A 17271-nucleotide genomic window follows, 5' to 3' on the forward strand; every position below is an offset into this window, starting at 1 on the left:
AGGAGAGGATGGGAGACTGAGGAGAGTCCAGCTTAACGGAACAGAGACTGTCAGTCCAGCAAGAGATTCACATTTAACATCCTATAGCCCCACCCCCGAGGAACATTGGCTGCTACTCCACCTCCAAGGATTCATTCGCTGCCTGCTTCTTTGTCTTGACTCAACCCAGGCCACCAGGACTTGAGATTTCATCCGTCTCCGGTCTACCCAGACCAAGACACTAAAGAAACAGACTATAAAAGGGAATATGGATCATGATGACCCGATTGTTGCAAATACTGATGTCGTGGCCAAACAGTACAGCTCAAGCGGCAAAACAAAAATGTCTTCCTATCTAGAGAGAAAGTTCAAGTTGAGCCCCCAGGAGAAAGAACAAAAAGGCTTCAGCACAATCTCCGTACTTCCCTCCCACCCGCCCGCCCCCTTAAAAGTCAACCCTACCTTTCACAAACTACACCATTACAGTACACCCTCCGGACTATATATGCATGCCGATACAAACTCAAAGCTCTAGGCTGGTAGTCAGATCCATCCAGGGCCTAATACCAATGGAGAATGAAACAAATGAGGGGTCACCACCCACCTACTTCTCCCAGTCACTGGTGCAGGGTACCCGCTGGAGGGCCATCAAGTCATTAGGGGGGTGAAAAGGTATCAAGCATAAGAGGAGACACAGTGCTTTAGGCCATGATGATGTCACTAGTTCTTAACCAATCAACAAGCTGGGACTCTGATGTCAGTTCATAAATGGCAGCCTCCGCGGTGGCCATACGATGGGCGTTACTTTAAGGCTGTCCATAGACTGTACAATGTCGAGCAGCGTCTGTAAGCAAATAAGACTATTCTGTAGAAGAGCGAGGCGAGGAGCTTCCATCGCCTCGGAGCTGCCCAAGACAATGAGACATGCAAAGATGTAGTGTCACAGGCCGCGGCGTAGAGTTATGGTGGCTTTAGGCTCTGCCTCGACAATGAGGTTACTGCAAATATTTGGGGAGGGGGTATAGAAGTGGAAAAAAAAAATTTTTAAAATCCAGAAAATGAATGCTGGCTGCAATGTGAAATATTCCCCAGCGAGGGGCAGCCCGAGATCCTGATGCTCATCTCTCGCCCCCCATCGTTGCCCTTTACTTTCCAATTAATGATACAATACTAATTCACAGCAATGCAGAGGGGGGGTGGGAGTATAAGAGTCCATTATGACACCTGCACAAGCGGAAAGAGCGATACACGATTCCCCTCTTCTCCGGAACGCACAGGCCAGTCCCGATTCTTCACTTGCCCATACGATTCTTCGTATATGACACTGCATGAGATTTTATTTGAAGTACTTAAAAAAAAACAAAAAAAACGCAAAAATGTACAAGTCCATTGTCAGAAAGCGTCTCGCTTTGCGTTATGACAGAAACTGGAGTTAGAAGACCGCTGCGTGGGCAACAAACCAAGTTGGCGGATGGGCATCTAAGGAACCCAGAGGTGCGGATGTCAGGTGGGAGGGTTGGGAGAAGGAGCGGGCAGAGACGTCTCTGCGTCATTTGGTTTCCTGTTGCTGTTGGTTGAGAGGCAGAGAGAGAAGAAGAGGGGAGGGAAGAGGTAGGACGGGGAAAAAAAAAAGGGGGTGAGGGGAAAGGACAAGCGGCTTTTAACTCCCATAATGCATTGTGTTGGTGTTGATAGACATGGGGGAAGCCATAGAGATGGCCGGGCCGCCCATGGTGAATTGGTTGTTGACTGGGTAGTGGGTGGAGGAGGCGGAACCAGCTTGTCCTGTGGCCGATCCTGCGGGGGGAACAAGAAAAACAAGACAAAAAAAATAAAGTTTTTATAGGGTCCACGAGACTGGGAGACAACGTAAGTGGCCGATATCGGAGCGGTAGAGCCTCACCTTGAACAATCCCTGTGCTCATGATAGATCCCATTCTGGAGTGGGTGTGATTTACGATTCCTGTGTTAGCTGCAAGGAAACGGGGGAGGAAGTGGGGATGGAAATGGGAAGGTTACAGGACAGACATTTCCCCACAATAAGATGCGTAGAGGACTCGACTATGGCAGAGGCTGCACAGCGAGCCCGTCCGGTACAAGACGTGGCTGTACAATAAGACTTGCAGCAACCATCGAAGTCACTACGCAGTCTCTGCCTAAAAGGGAACCTGACGGGTGAGGAGCGTTGTCCTATCCGAGAGCAGGGTATACTAGAGGTGGGAGAAAAGAGGAGCTCTGCAATCTATAGGGTTATAAGAGAGCTCAGCTTCTCTCCCTCTATAGGGTTATATAGTTTGGAGTATAGTAAATCCTGGCAGGACACCTCGTACGCACAATGAGAGTCCTGCTGACCCCGCTCACAATCACGATGATTGAGTCAGTGTCCATGGAAATCTGCGTGGACGGGGTCAGCAGGACTCTCCTGTCTCTACCAGGTCATTTAACCCTATAGCTTCTCCATCATACCCTGTTGTGATAGGGCAGCACACATCACCTGACCGGTTCACTTCAACATCTGCAACGTCCTCGTAGGTTAAGCCTAGTCTGATGTCCACTGAACTCACAGGATGCCTATAAGTCACTGTACACCTAAACCCATATAGGCTCAGAGGGTAGAAGTGCTAGGAAATACCCCCCCCATATATATCACTAAATGCAACTTATATAATCACTGATAAAGGGGAGGTCTGATGGCAAAGAGTCGGAAGCAGAGTATACCTAAAACCAAAAACTTTCTAAGACTTTCATCCTCAGACATGTCCAGATCATATGACTGCAGATGAGGTCACCTTGTCCCAGAAGTTTGTAGGCGTCACAGGCTCACACAGCAGGATGCTCCCCCTCCTCCCTTCCTGTGAGTCGGCCAATGTGCCCCTTCTGACGCGTCACTAGTCACAAGCCTCAGAAGGGAGCGCCCTGCTATACTATCTTGCTGGGCCACATCACTGCTTACCAGAAAACCTATACACTTTATTACCAAATTCCAAAGCATGGTCTAGGATTATTAGAAAAACCTGACTGTCTTCCTAAACAGCGCCACTGCTGTCCACAGGTTGTATCTGGTACTGCAGCGCAACCTCATTCAGCGAAATGGAACCAACCTGTAATACCACACACAACCTGTAGACAAATGTGGTGCTGTTTTTGGTAAGAAGCAGCCATGTCTAACACTGGATCATACCACTGCTTATGAATTTTGCCATCGGACCGCTCCTTTAAAGTGCAAAACCATTCGTCAAGCCTGTAAACAACAACCCCCCCCCCAAAGATATATAGAAGGAGTTCTCAAGTTCTAATATGGACTATAAGGGAGGCCCCATTGTCATGACTGGGAGATGAAAACGCCTCGAAGATAATAGAACTGGAGAATCTCCTCAGGTAGCAAAACACAAGACAAACATATCAAAGTCATATAAGGAAGCCATAGAGCAGTGTCCTCCACGTTGCAGCCGGACTACAACTCCCAGAAGGCAGATACTAGGACAGCCATAAGTTGGAGACCACAGCTATAAGCAAATACTCCTGTAACATGTATAAGCTATAAGCAACCGTGAGGCTCCTTGAGGCATACAAAGCTTTCTTATGAGCGTCTGGCAGCTGCTTATACCCCCATACACACACAGGAGGAGCATAAAGCTGTATTCACATTCATATACATTGCATTACATGGTTAGTCCGGTCACAATGGAGGTGTCAGTGTTTTACGATGAGGCTCAAATGGATCCTGCTCTGGTGATGCAGTTAGTGAGTCAGTCTGGTGAGACGTAACACGGGCGCCTGAGATGTCTAGAGACATGACCGGCACCTTGGGCGAGATGATGGCGGGAATACAGATGATTGGCAGGAGCAGATGGACCCTACAGAGATATAAGCGGAGTAGGCCGGAACAGAGTGTATAACCGGAGGGATACACCCGGCCAGGGCCGTCACTATGTCACCGGGCTCCAAGAAGCCTCCAAACTTCATCATTCTTGGAGAAAGTCTACTAAGCTGATCAAAGGTGAACAGTCCTCAGTGACCCTGTATAGACCCACGGGGACCGCAAGGACAACTCTGAGCTCAGGTCTAGAGACTACAGGAAGCTCAAGAAAACTGCTCATAGAAGGCAAGAAAATGTCACAATCCAGAAGTATGTGACATATGAAAGGACTCAGCATTGTGGCTTATCAAACCTAAAGTGATGGCTCACCTCCGAACATTACATACAGAATTAGTGTAAGTGTCACTGTCTACATGACTTATACTCCAGAGCTGCACTCACTATTCTGCCGGTACAGTCACTGTATACATACATTACATTACTTATCCTGTATTATACTCCAGAGCTGCACTCACTATTCTGCCGGTACAGTCACTGTGTACATACATTACATTACTTATCCTGTACTGATCCTGAGTTACATCCTGTATTATACTCCAGAGCTGCACTCACTATTCTGCTGGTACAGTCACTGTGTACATACATTACATTACTTATCCTGTATTATACTCCAGAGCTGCACTCACTATTCTGCCGGTACAGTCACTGTGTACATACATTACATTACTTATCCTGTACTGATCCTGAGTTACATCCTGTATTATACTCCAGAGCTGCACTCACTATTCTGCTGGTACAGTCACTGTGTACATACATTACATTACTTATCCTGTATTATACTCCAGAGCTGCGCTCACTATTCTGCTGGTGCAGTCACTGTGTACATACATTACATTACTTATCCTGTATTATACTCCAGAGCTGCACTCACTATTCTGCTGGTGCAGTCACTGTGTACATACATTACATTACTTATCCTGTATTATACTCCAGAGCTGCGCTCACTATTCTGCTGGTACAGTCACTGTGTACATACATTACTTATCCTGTATTATACTCCAGAGCTGCGCTCACTATTCTGCTGGTACAGTCACTGTGTACATACATTACATTACTTATCCTGTATTATACTCCAGAGCTGCGCTCATTATTCTGCTGGTGCAGTCACTGTGTACGTGTGTATAATTGTATGTGTTATACATGTGTGTACAGTTTTTCTGACTGTTTCTATAGCTTATGTATATGTTATATGTATGTATATGTGTTATGTTGCTCAGAGGTAGACACCGACTATAGAAATGATCTATTACAGATATTACCACTATCTGGTGACTACGTCCACTTGGGTCTGTTATGGAGCTATTACTGGCGGTGGGTTATTCCCCTCAGGGGGTGGTGACCAGGTCATGGCTAGGAGACGTGTGTTAATGGGTTATGAGATGGTTAGGAGGTGAGGGTGGGTGGTTATTATGGGGTAACTCATGACCAGCCCTATACTTGCCCCCATGATGGACATGCAGTAGAACAACATTGAATGTAGAGGAGGATAAAGCTGCAGCCATGGGGGAGGGGAAGTTATGAGAGAATGGAGATTGTGGTATTACTGGAGGTTCCGTGTGTCAGGTCTTGGGGCTCCGGGCGCAGAGATGCAGGAGAACACGCGACCGCTGGCTGCTCACCTAGAGGGATGAGGTTACTGTGACTGATGCCTGAGCTTCCAGCTATAACACTGCTGAGATCGTACGCCGTGGGCATGCCTGCGAGCAAGGAGAGGAGATCCGTAAGTACAGGAGGAAGCAATGGCGTATACATGGCAACATCAGGGGGACAAACCGTGCAAACCTACGACCATAGGTCGCTGCAGCACCCTTCTATAATGTAAGTGACTGGATCCGCACAGAGACCCCGAGGGTCATAAGAAGATCGAGCACCTCTGGATGTTTTTAGGACTCCAAGTCACAGCACCCCAAGGGTCTCAATGCCACCCCATTCACTTACATTAGGGCGAGTGGCAGGGCAGCATGGTGATCTCTGCTCAGGTGACGGGAGTCAAAGTCCTACATGGCCCTAAACTCATACAAGTCCCAAACATACGAAAACCCCAAACTAACTACAGGCCACACCCCAGATCTAAGTAAAGCTAGAGACCCCAGCCCCTTACACAGACCCCTGGCCAGGACACCTACTTGCCCCGGCACCTCTAGGATCAGTACGTTCTCTGTCGATAGCACTGCCCAGAAGCAAAGAAGCATAAGAACAGGATCCCTGAAAATGAGGACCACCCCCCAGCTGAAAAGTAAGCCCCCTAGGTGCAGCTATATTGGAGATCCTTGCTTCCTCCATTTCCAAGTGCACGGACTAAACCATTCTCAGTAGAGGGCAGAGCCCAGCACTCACCTCCCATGGCCATTCCTGTGTTCATGGTATAGCCCCCCCCTGTATTCCACATGTTCTCAGATGGGGAGGTGTAGTGTGAGCCGGGCGGAGGGGACGGCGTGCTGCCGGTGTACCTGCAATACATAAACACTCAGCTGCACGGCTGCAAAGTACAAGAAGAATAAAACTCGAAGACTGACACACCAACCTAAAGAAGGGGTTCTTCAGATCCAGCAGATTACTTGATTTGGATCCAGTCTGATCCACCTGAGCGACAATACTGATATCATAACTCTGCCTGCAGGAGGAGGAAGAGAGTCATGTCAGCAGGGCGCAGTGCAGGGTGGGATATTGAGGTCTGTAGCGCCTCCTACCTCTTATTAGCAATGAGCAGAACTGTTCCAGACAGCGTATCTCCAGCTTTGGTGAAGAGCGGCGACTGCAGAAGGCAGCGGACTTGGTACCAGTGGGTGAGGGGTTCAGTGGGGGCCGTGGACAGCCAGACAGTCATTCTGGAGGCAGGAAGGGAAGGGTGAGAAGTCTGTGTATGGCCCGATATAAGACATGTCCCCACTAGATGGCGCTACTTACATGGATCCAATGAAAGCCACATCAAACCAGAAGGCCAAGCCGTGTACCAGTCCAGAGTGGAGCATGTGGAAGGAGAAGGGGATCTCTATCCTGAGGAAGGGGAGACCACCATTACCAACTCTGTACCCCTCCGCACCCACAGAGAAGCCCAAAACATCCCCAACCCCTTACCTGTGCAAATCCGTCTCTTTGGCATCCAGGAAATTCACTGTATACTTCACAGATTTGGCCATCAGGATTCTAATATCAAAGGTGTCCTGTAAGAAAGAACGGGGTTAACGGGTGAAACACCAAAACCAGCCCGTGCCACGTACAGCGCCGATCTACTGACCACAACTGGCTGCTTAAAATACTCGTCCACGGCGGCTCCACGGAGAGCGGAGAGGTCCACACCATGGAAAGATGGCTGATACCTGCGAGAAAGGTAATTAAAGGCTGTAACCGGCAAGAGACAGCGAGGAGAGAGGCGACAGGACCGGAGGGAAGAAGGACTCACCAGAAATTGGCTTTTGTAAACTGTTCCATGTAAAGCTGCTCATCTGTAAACGGTGCGAGGTGAACGTCTCCGATTGTAGGGAACATGTTACCTGGAGAAAGAGGAAATCAGCCAGGGGTCAGAGTAGTACAGAAGAGTACATAGGGGGCAGTATTATAGTAGTTATATTCTTGTACATAGGGAGCAGTATTATAGTAGTTATATTCTTGTACATAGGGGGCAGTATTATAGTAGTTATATTCTTGTACATAGGGGGCAGTATTATAGTAGTTATATTCTTGTACATAGGAGCAGTACTATAGTAGTTATATTCTTGTACATAGGAGCAGTATTATAGTAGTTATATGCTTGTACATAGGAGGTAGTATTATAGTAGTTATATTCTTGTCCATAGGAGCAGTATTATAGTAGTTATATTCTTGTACATAGGGGGCAGTATTATAGTAGTTATATTCTTGTACATGGGAGCAGTATTATAGTAGTTATATTCTTGTACATAGGAGCAGTATTATAGTAGTTATATTCTTGTACATAGGAGGTAGTATTATAGTAGTTATATTCTTGTACATAGGGGGCAGTATTATAGTAGTTATATTCTTGTACATAGGAGCAGTATTATAGTAGTTATATTCTTGTACATAGGGGGCAGTATTATAGTAGTTATATTCTTGTACATAGGAGTAGTATTATAGTAGTTATATTCTTGTACATAGGGGCAGTATTATAATAGTTATATTCTTGTACATAGGAGCAGTATTATAGTAGTTATATTCTTGTACATAGGAGCAGTATTATAGTAGTTATATTCTTGTATATAGGAGGTAGTATTATAGTAGTTATATTCTTGTACATAGGGGGCAGTATTATAGTAGTTATATTCTTGTACATAGGAGTAGTATTATAGTAGTTATATTCTTGTACATAGGAGTAGTATTATAGTAGTTATATTCTTGTACATAGGAGTAGTATTATAGTAGTTATATTCTTGTACATAGGAGCAGTATTATAGTAGTTATATTCTTGTACATAGGGGGCAGTATTATAGTAGTTATATTCTTGTACATAGGAGCAGTATTATAGTAGTTATATTCTTGTACATAGGGGGCAGTATTATAGTACTTATACTCTTATACATAGGAGTAGTATTATAGTAGTTATACTCTTATACATAGGAGTAGTATTATAGTAGTTATATTCTTGTACATAGGAGTAGTATTATAGTAGTTATATTCTTGTACATAGGAGTAGTATTATAGTAGTTATATTCTTGTACATAGGAGCAGTATTATAGTAGTTATATTCTTGTACATAGGAGCAGTATTATAGTAGTTATATTCTTGTATATAGGAGTAGTATTATAGTAGTTATATTCTTGTACATAGGAGCAGTATTATAGTAGTTATATTCTTGTATATAGGGGGCAGTATTATAGTAGTTATATTCTTGTACATAGGAGCAGTATTATAGTAATTATATTCTTGTACATAGGGGGCAGTATTATAGTAGTTATATTCTTGTACATAGGAGCAGTATTATAGTAATTATATTCTTGTACATAGGGGGCAGTATTATAGTAATTATATTCTTGTACATAGGAGTAGTATTATAGTAGCTATATTCTTGTAAATAGGAGTAGTATAGTAGTTATATTCTTGTACATAGGAGTAGTATTATAGTAGTTATATTCTTGTACATAGGAGTAGTATTATAGTAGTTATATTCTTGTACATAGGAGTAGTATTATAGTAGTTATATTCTTGTACATAGGGGGCAGTATTATAGTAGATATAATCTTGAAGATGTTCAAATTCCTGAATAGAACTTCCCATTGCCTAGTACTTACCATTGGGTTTAAGAAACTTCTTTGCATGTAGGTAACTCTCCAGCATCCGCTCATTGAAGAGCATGTATCCCATGGGCTCAGATATAATAATATCCACCTGCTCTGGGAGAGACACTTCCTCCACCTTCCCTGGGATGACCACTATACGATCAGTCAGGTTGTTACTCTTCACCAGAAGCTGTAGCGGTGATAGGACAGGGTTAGTAACAAGCACCATGCACATCACTACACACCGTCAACGTTGTCATTCTCTGCTCACCTCAGCGTGCTGCGCCATTGTGCTCGCTTCCACAGCATACACCTTACGAGCACCGGCCTGCACCGCAAAGAAGGAAAGGATCCCGGAGCCGCAGCCAACATCTAACACAACCTGATATGAGAGAGGAGAAAGACTTAGAGCACATTCTGACAAAGGAGTGAGTGCTAGCTTTTGTGACAAGTGTCCTACTGCTCACTTTGTCCTTGAAGTCTGTGTGGTTTTGCAAGATGGCTCTTTGATAAGTGCCGGTCCTGACGTAATCCTGCATCATGTTCTGCTGCTGTGACAGGTAACCATAGAACTGCGGGGGAGAGGCAGACATCAGTAAGATCAATACTACAGACGTCCATATACAGCAGAGCGGATGGGAGTGGCGGTAGTACATTACATATCCTAGTGATGTGGAAAGGTCTATTCTGAAACAACTACATTTTCTATACTGCTCCATTATCTACAATGAAAACAACCTGAAGGTCTCCAGACTACAAACAGACCCTGCGTAGTCAGAGGCGTCAGTCATGCACTGTACTATATGGCGTCATACCTGGAAGTACTGCACCGCTGAAGACTCCTCCGTGCGCTCGCTGAACACGCTTTTGTCGCCGGCTGAGCTCCGACAGTTCTTGATGATGTTGTAAAAGGAACAGAAATCTACAAAGGAGACCGGAGAATATTGTTATATACCTGCTGGTGCAGTCTGTATACAGCTAGGATCCTGGCCACTAGGTGGCGCTCCATTCTGTGATTACGGCAAATGTACATGTACAAGCAAGAAACTTAAATCCACAAAAATGGATGTAAGGCCGCACCTGCCGGGGTGGCGAACTGAACCAGGACACTGTTACAGCCCAGGGTGACGATGAAGGATTGCTTCCCCACGCGGCTACACTCCGTCTCCGAGCCGACCGTGCACTTGAACACGCAGACATTTTCTAGGGGAGACAAGGAGGAGGAAGAGACGTTATACAGGTAGAAGGTAACGTTCACACCACGTCATGCTTTCTGGTTTTAAAGGCCACATAAGACCTTCCTAACCGCCTGGCTCTGTCGTGGATTGCATTGTGTGCGGTCAATTCCGCCAGGGATCTTAATTGTGTAAACAGGGTCCAACATCAATTTTTTTGCCAAATCTAGTGGTAGGGATCTGACACCTAGGACCCCAGCAGCGGCCATGACGTCACGTTCATTGGTCACATGGTACAGCAGCAGCTCAGTCCCATTCATGTGAGTACTGTACAGTGTACAGCGCTGTGCTTGGTATACAGTATAGAGGCTGCAGTGCTTATCTGAATGCTGCGGCCTCTTCCAACAAGCTGGGGGTCCGATGGCTGATCACAAAATGATGAGATAATAAGGATACAAGTCCCCTTTAAAGAGAAAATAGGTTTGCTCCTGCCAGAAGTATTGCTGCAATAAAGATAAGCTGCAATACCGGACACTACCTGTGGACAGAGGTGGCGCTGTTTTGGCTTATAGGTTACACTGGAGATGCAGGACGTCAGCACCCCCAGTAATAGATTTAATGGCATCTCGCCCTTCATATCCAGACATGTGTAAGACGCAGAGCGACGCAGGGCTGAGGCCCGGACACGGCCCCCACTAGTCCTGTACTGGGGGTCCCCCACACGTGCTGGCTGTACAGCGACACGGCATCTGTGCCAGGTAATGGCCCGGTCTATGGCGTCCATCACTCAGCCGAGCGGCATCTGTGCTCCGGGACACAAAGATAAAACCTCACCTCATTACCATAACAATGGCGGCTTCATAGGTTGGGCAGAGTCATTAGTCTCCGGGGGGCACGGGGAAGGAAAGTCTTTGTGAGACCACCACAAAATCCCAGCGAGGGGTCTCTCTATCCCCAGGCTGGTGACAATAGGATGAGGCTCCCCCACCTACTCGCACAAATCCCCCTGATTTCAGGCCTGCGGAGCAGGACAATGGGCAGGCGCTACACAGGGAGAAAGGAGCCGGGTCCTGGGACCATAGATGGAGCAGCTGAGCCGAGGCCGATGGCGGTATTAGAGGAGGGGGGCCATATCATGACCAGGGGCTAAGACATATTTAACTATTTGCTGGCCACAAGCCTTAGGCAATACCCAGAGGATACAGCGAATCCATAAGGAGAGAGCAAGCTGCGGCCAAAAAACAGGGACACTACAACTCCCAGCATGCTATAGTGGGCCGCTGAGCCAGTGTGTATGCTGGGAGTTGTAGTGAAGGATCTTCTCACACATGTCCCTCTATTAAAGACTACAACTCCCAGCATGCTATAGTGGGCCGCTGAGCCAGTGTGCATGCTGGGAGTTGTAGTGCTGACGGTTTCAGAGCCCCATAGAAGATTTTCTCATCCATGTGTCCTATACAGGGGTCTCCACCATAGCGCACTCTAGTCGTGGAACTACAACTCCCAGCATGCTCCAGTCACCTCTGTGGGAGATCTGATACAAGTGTGCATGCTGGGAGTTGTAGTGAAGGATCTTCTCACACATGTCCCTCTATTAAAGACTACAACTCCCAGCATGCCCTGACAGCCACAGTCCCTGGTAAGAGACGCGGTTTAGGTGCTGCTCGAGGGCCACAGCAGATGGAGATAAGTAGAGGGGCCCCAGGACTGTAGGGGCCCCTTATAGAGAAGTGGATTAACCCTCCAGATGCCAGATTACGTTCACAAAACCTCCTGACACTTTATACCTTTCATCAAGATCTCTGCTAGCTGTCAGAGCCCCGGACCGTGTATAGACAGAATACTGCGCACAGCTGAGGGTTCGTTACAATGTATCAGTCCTACAAGCAGCACTTTCCTCTCTCCGCATGATTCGGAGCCCTTTATAGACTATGGGATCCGTGGGTTTCCCAGATAACCGCTTTCTAACGTGTTTAGGTTTCCGTTCAGAGGTGTGAATGGGGACTAAGACTGCTCACAGCTGAGGGTTTGCTACACTTGTCTCAATACATTTTACCTGCGCTGATACATTGTAGCAGACTGACATCACTGCAGCTCTGGGGACCGGATACAACTGTAACAAACCCTCCGCTGTGAGCAGTATTCTGTCTATACAGGGTCCGGGGCGCTGACAGTGCGATGATGTCATCTGGAGCCCCGTCCCTTGTATAAGGACGTATTCACATGTGACATCTCTGGATCAGTCCCATTCACCTGATCAGTCTACCAGTGTGAACAAGCCCCTATCCTCATACGCGCCGATATTGTATATTACACCAATGGGCGAGACGAGGACCGCGGGGGCGGATTCCAGTACGGCGCCAGTCTGATCGCAACGCCAATTAAATTAGCGCCATATTGCCAGAGCTGCCTAGAATGTCCATAGTACTGTATACAGAGGCCAGCACAGGCAGCAGGGTGCTATATACAGGGCTGTGCTACTATACATATATAATGAGCCAGCTCCCTCTCCTCCCATAGCGGCGCACAGGATAGCGCTCAGGGCGCACTGCAGCCCTCCCCTCCCCCATCACTCACCATTGTACAGCGCTATCTCTCCTCCCCGCGCCTCCAGCCGGAGCTCCCGCTGCTCCGCGTGCCTCTGAATCTCCCCGTTCGCGTCCCCGATACTCAGGAGCCGCACGCCGGGAAACACCGACACCGCCGCCATCTTTACAGAGGCGGGCTGAGAGGACGGCGCTAGGAATTATGGGGGAGGAGGAGGAGAGCGGGAGATGGAGGCAGCACAGCGGCACCCAGTGGTCAGGAGGGGGGAGGCGGGAGGCCCGCGGGAGACATCTACTGGCGGGAACTGGGAATGGCATAGCCAGCGGAAAGTCATAGACGCTTTGTATGGCAGAAGGGAGTGCTGAGGACACCTTGAGGTGATCGGTGGTATTACACGTTCCTGCACCAATTGGAGGATTTTCCGCTACAATTAGAGGATTAAACCCAAATAAATGGCACCCACTACCCATTACTGAGATACTGTACCACATGCCAGCCAGCCCTGATCACTACATGAAAACCTTTAATATGGTGGCTCAGTGGTTAGTACTGTTTCCCAGGATCCTGGGTGTGAACCCGACCAAGGACAACATGTACAAGGAGTTGTGTTGTGTGGGGGCTTTCTCTGGGTACATTGGTTTGCTGATAGGGAATGTCTACTATGCAATAAAACATGTTCCCTTTCCAAAACTATGTTACAGGCCCTTCACTAGGTACAGGACAGGTGACCATACCTCCCAACCTTCAAAGGACAGAAAGAGGTATGGGGCAAATTTAACCCCACCCGCTTTCCTGGAGTAAGAGGAGGAGGGGCAACCTGGCAGGGAGGTGGGCTCAACACAAGCCTTAAAGGGGTTGTCCCATCACAAGGATCCTATCTGTACTGCTTGATAATGTGGATGTAAGACTTTTCCTACATACATTGCTTCAGCAAAACTGCTTTGTTTGTCCACTATCTTACTTTATTCATTTCTTTGTTGACACATTCCTTGACTTATCTGGTCATAAGTCAAGTGATGTATCTGCTGCTCTGAGAAGGGAGGGAGGAGGGGCTAAGTGCACGGGAGCGAGCCTGGAGGGGGGGGGGGGGGGTAGTTTACCCTTTGGGGGGAAGGGGCCGCCAATACAGACCCGGCGGCCGCTGTAATAGAGAGGCGGATGCCGGGGAGGGTTAGACGCCGGCACAGATGCACAGGTGCCTGCAACATCGCTATGCTCCTGCCCTGCATGAAGCCAGCAGCGGCAGGAGCGATGCTGCTATTCCGGAGGGGGGGGGGGGGGGGCGGAGGAGCGGAATAACAGGAGCTCCTGCCGCTGCTGGCTTCATGCAGGGCAGGAGCATAGCGATGTTGCAGGCACCTGTGCATCTGTGCCGGCGTCTACACTCCCCGGCATCCGCCTCTCTATTACAGCGGATGCCGGGTCTGTATTCGCATTGTGAAGGCTATACTGGTCTCACTATCTATGAGCGTGCACACAGGGCCAGAGGCATCTCGCCGCTGGCTTTGCATATTGTGAGATATATATAGAGAAAGATCCACCACACAAAAATTTGGATATTACCTAGTGTCAGACTAGCAGTTTACAGGTCCTGTAATCTGACACTAGAGTGGGACCATGTATCTCAGAGGTGTGTTTCTGGTGGGACACTTATTGTAGTGCACCTCAGATAGCAAGAAGAAGGGAGGTCCTACTCTCCATATTGATGCATGTCCCTTATGATTACAGATAAAGTGAATAAAGAATATAAACCCCCCAACCACACCAGTGTTAGTTCATTAGGTGTGCAACAAAAATGGCGACGAGGATGGGATTGAGTGACAATTCATAGAAGATACAGAGCAGAATTCACTCAATAAGAGATAGAAAAGAACCAATTGTACAGTGCAGCCATCTCAGTGATATCCTGTGAGTGTCCCCTCAGTGAGATCCTGCCCAGCAGACTGACAATGGATGTGGAGAGCTGTATTAATGACATTAGTGAGTCCTTGCTGCATCTAACATTTGATGAACTGGGTGCTGTTAGCAAATATCTTAAAGTGCCAGGGGAGCAAATCTCCAAAGCCAGAACCCGCAGGCACCTGCTGAATGCCATCAATAAACTGCTTGATGAAGTGGGAGAAACAGAGGATGAAGATGTTACCTGTCTGTTCCTCCAAAAGTGCAAACAGTTCATTACAGATCTGCATTCAGAGGCAGAGGTCGGGGCACAGGCAAAAGAGACTAAGACCCAGACTCAATTGGAAGATTTAAAGGCACAGTACCTTACTTTGCAGAAAGCATTCCAGGAATCTAGCAAACTGTTAGAAAAAGCCCTTGTTTCTGAGACATCAAGTCAAGCAAAGCAAGAGGTGTCAGAGAGAGAGAGACGTACTGCAGGACTTCTCCACAGAACATGTGGCCAGAAATGACAATACGGAAAGACTTTAAAATTAGTGGTCAAATTGGTGAAAGAGGTCAAAAAGACAAACTGTCTTACACAAATCTCATGCACCAGATAGACATGGGACTGCAAAAGGGCTACATTGAATTAGAAGTGATTGAGGCAGTAGTTAAAGCAATAAGCCCCGGCCTGAGTATAAGAAATATGTTAGAGATGAAAAGTGATCTAACACTGCCACAGCTGAAGACTATCCTAAAAGGACACTACAAGGAGGAGAGCAACTCGGACTTATACCACCGGCTGGTAAATATCTCGCAAGACAGCAAAGAATCTCCTCAAAATTTCCTCTTCAGGGCTATAGAACTAAAGGACAGACTTCTTTTTGCCTCTAGAGAAGTGGGAGCAGAGGAAAAAATTGAAACGGATTTGATTCAAAGGAAATTCCTGAGATCAGTAGGAACAGGACTGCTCAGTGAACACATTAAATTCCAATTGAAACCTTATTTGGATGATCCCACTGTCACTGATGACGTATTAATAAAGAAAATGAATGAAGCTGCCAGTTGGGAACAAGAGAGGGAACAGAAATTAAAGAAGTACTCTTCCAGCAAAATCAGCAAACTTGGCGAAATGCAGGCTGGTACCACACAACAAGGATTACTTACAAAAGTAGAGTCATCTACAACTCAAACCGCCCCACCTACGCTAAAATCAAAGAAAGTTCCACCTTCAGGAGATACAGAATTGACAAACTGGGAGGAGGCTGTGAAAGAACTGAGGAATGAGATGTCAGAATTGAAAAAAGTTACTTAAGACTTCTCAAGAACCAAGATTGGTTTCATCCCAAGTAACTTCCAGAAATAAGCAGAATCCAATTTGTGAGGCCTGCAAGACATCAAATCAAGGTCATACATGTCGCCACTGCTACAAATGTGGTAAAGAAGGACATTATGCTAGGGGATGTTGTGCACCCAGATCTGCACAGTTAAAAGACAGGAGGTTGCTGATGAGGGACAATCAGTAACCTGTGCCAAGCCCCAGTCCCAACCAAAGAAAGTACCATCTTCAGGTATGGAAGCCAAAGAAAATCTGCTACATACTTATTTCCAAAATGTATGTGATCGTATCCAACAACTGGAGCTTCAACAGAACAGTATACAGCAAGTCACCTCTAGGAAGTGCACGACAACTAACTTACAGATGAGTGAAAGTGTGTCGAGAGGCCAAAGAAAACTCATCAATTTAATAGGAAAAAGGTGTATGGTCCTATGTAAACTAAATGGGGTTCCTCTTCAGGCATTATGGGACACTGGAGCTCAAGCAAGTATCATCAATGAAAGTTGGCGGCAGCAGTACCTTCCTCAAACAGAAGTAAGGGCAGTGGAAGAATTACTAGGCTCTGAACCATTATGCGGGAGAGCGGTAAACAAGACCGAAATTCCTTTCATTGGTTGGATAGAAGTAACCTTCCAGCTGTCCTCTGGTAATGACAACATAGAACTTCTGGTGCCTTTTCTAGTATCCAGTGACAATAATGTAGCTGAAGAGCCAATCATTGGATATAATGTGATTGAGGAAGTCATCCTGAGAAAAATCCCTTCATCATCTTTGGTGAGTACACTGGCTGCATCATTTTCACTGCCGACAAGAAGAGCAGAGATGGTGGTAAAAGCCGTCCAAGTGAGCCAAGCAGAAACATTTGTGAAGGAGGTAAGAACTGGAGTACGTCGTACCATTATTCCTGCAGGTACTATAATGGGTGTCAAGTGTGGTGTCCATGTGGGACCTCATAAGAAGAACCAGGAAAAGCTCTTTGTGCCAAGTAACACTGCACAGTTACCAGAGGGAATATATACAGATGAGACAGTTGTGATTGTACCTTATGACAACTATGCTCGGGTAACCATTCCAGTAATGAACCCCACTAAACATGATATTGTACTGGATCCAAAAACCGTGTTGGGTCACTTGGAAACAGTCAAAGCGGTATACCCAGCTTGCATAAAACCTGTTCAAGTTTCTTCTCTGACTGCAAACATACAAACAGTGGAAAATGTTGACAAAGCAGAGGGT

General features: G+C 46.7%; 1 protein-coding gene across 3 annotated transcripts; it reads right to left on the bottom strand.

Annotated features, from left to right (window-relative positions):
• Window positions 1-425: 425 nt before the first annotated feature.
• CARM1 (coactivator associated arginine methyltransferase 1) lies at window positions 426-12985 on the bottom strand. 3 transcript variants are annotated; one of them, XM_075272590.1, is made up of 16 exons: window positions 12846-12985; window positions 10174-10296; window positions 9909-10015; window positions 9561-9665; window positions 9365-9475; window positions 9106-9283; window positions 7263-7353; window positions 7098-7179; window positions 6938-7023; window positions 6767-6856; window positions 6550-6687; window positions 6384-6473; window positions 6197-6309; window positions 5479-5556; window positions 1883-1951; window positions 426-1776 (listed from the first exon to the last, which is right to left on the bottom strand). In XM_075272590.1, the coding sequence occupies exons 1-16, from the start codon at window positions 12976-12978 to the stop codon at window positions 1640-1642; spliced, it is 1731 nt and encodes a 576-aa protein (XP_075128691.1). In that variant the 5' UTR covers window positions 12979-12985; the 3' UTR covers window positions 426-1639. The 3 variants fall into 3 exon arrangements, with proteins under 3 accessions (XP_075128691.1, XP_075128690.1, XP_075128692.1); XM_075272589.1 differs by having other exon boundaries at window positions 5404-5556; XM_075272591.1 differs by lacking the exon at window positions 1883-1951.
• Between the last annotated feature and the right edge of the window lie 4286 nt (window positions 12986-17271).

The sequence above is a fragment of the Leptodactylus fuscus genome, chromosome 5 (genome assembly GCF_031893055.1).
Source record: "Leptodactylus fuscus isolate aLepFus1 chromosome 5, aLepFus1.hap2, whole genome shotgun sequence".
Classification (NCBI taxonomy): domain Eukaryota; kingdom Metazoa; phylum Chordata; class Amphibia; order Anura; family Leptodactylidae; genus Leptodactylus; species Leptodactylus fuscus.

Coding starts and splice junctions, on each gene's coding strand:
- CARM1 (XM_075272589.1), bottom strand. CDS start 12,978: ATGGCGGCGGTGTCGGTGTTTCCCGGCGTGCGGCTCCTGAGTATCGGG. Junction 6,857..6,937: donor AAAGAGACGGATTTGCACAG/GTAAGGGGTTGG, acceptor CCCCTTCCTCAG/GATAGAGATCCCCTTCTCCT. Junction 6,474..6,549: donor CTGCTCATTGCTAATAAGAG/GTAGGAGGCGCT, acceptor CTCCTCCTGCAG/GCAGAGTTATGATATCAGTA.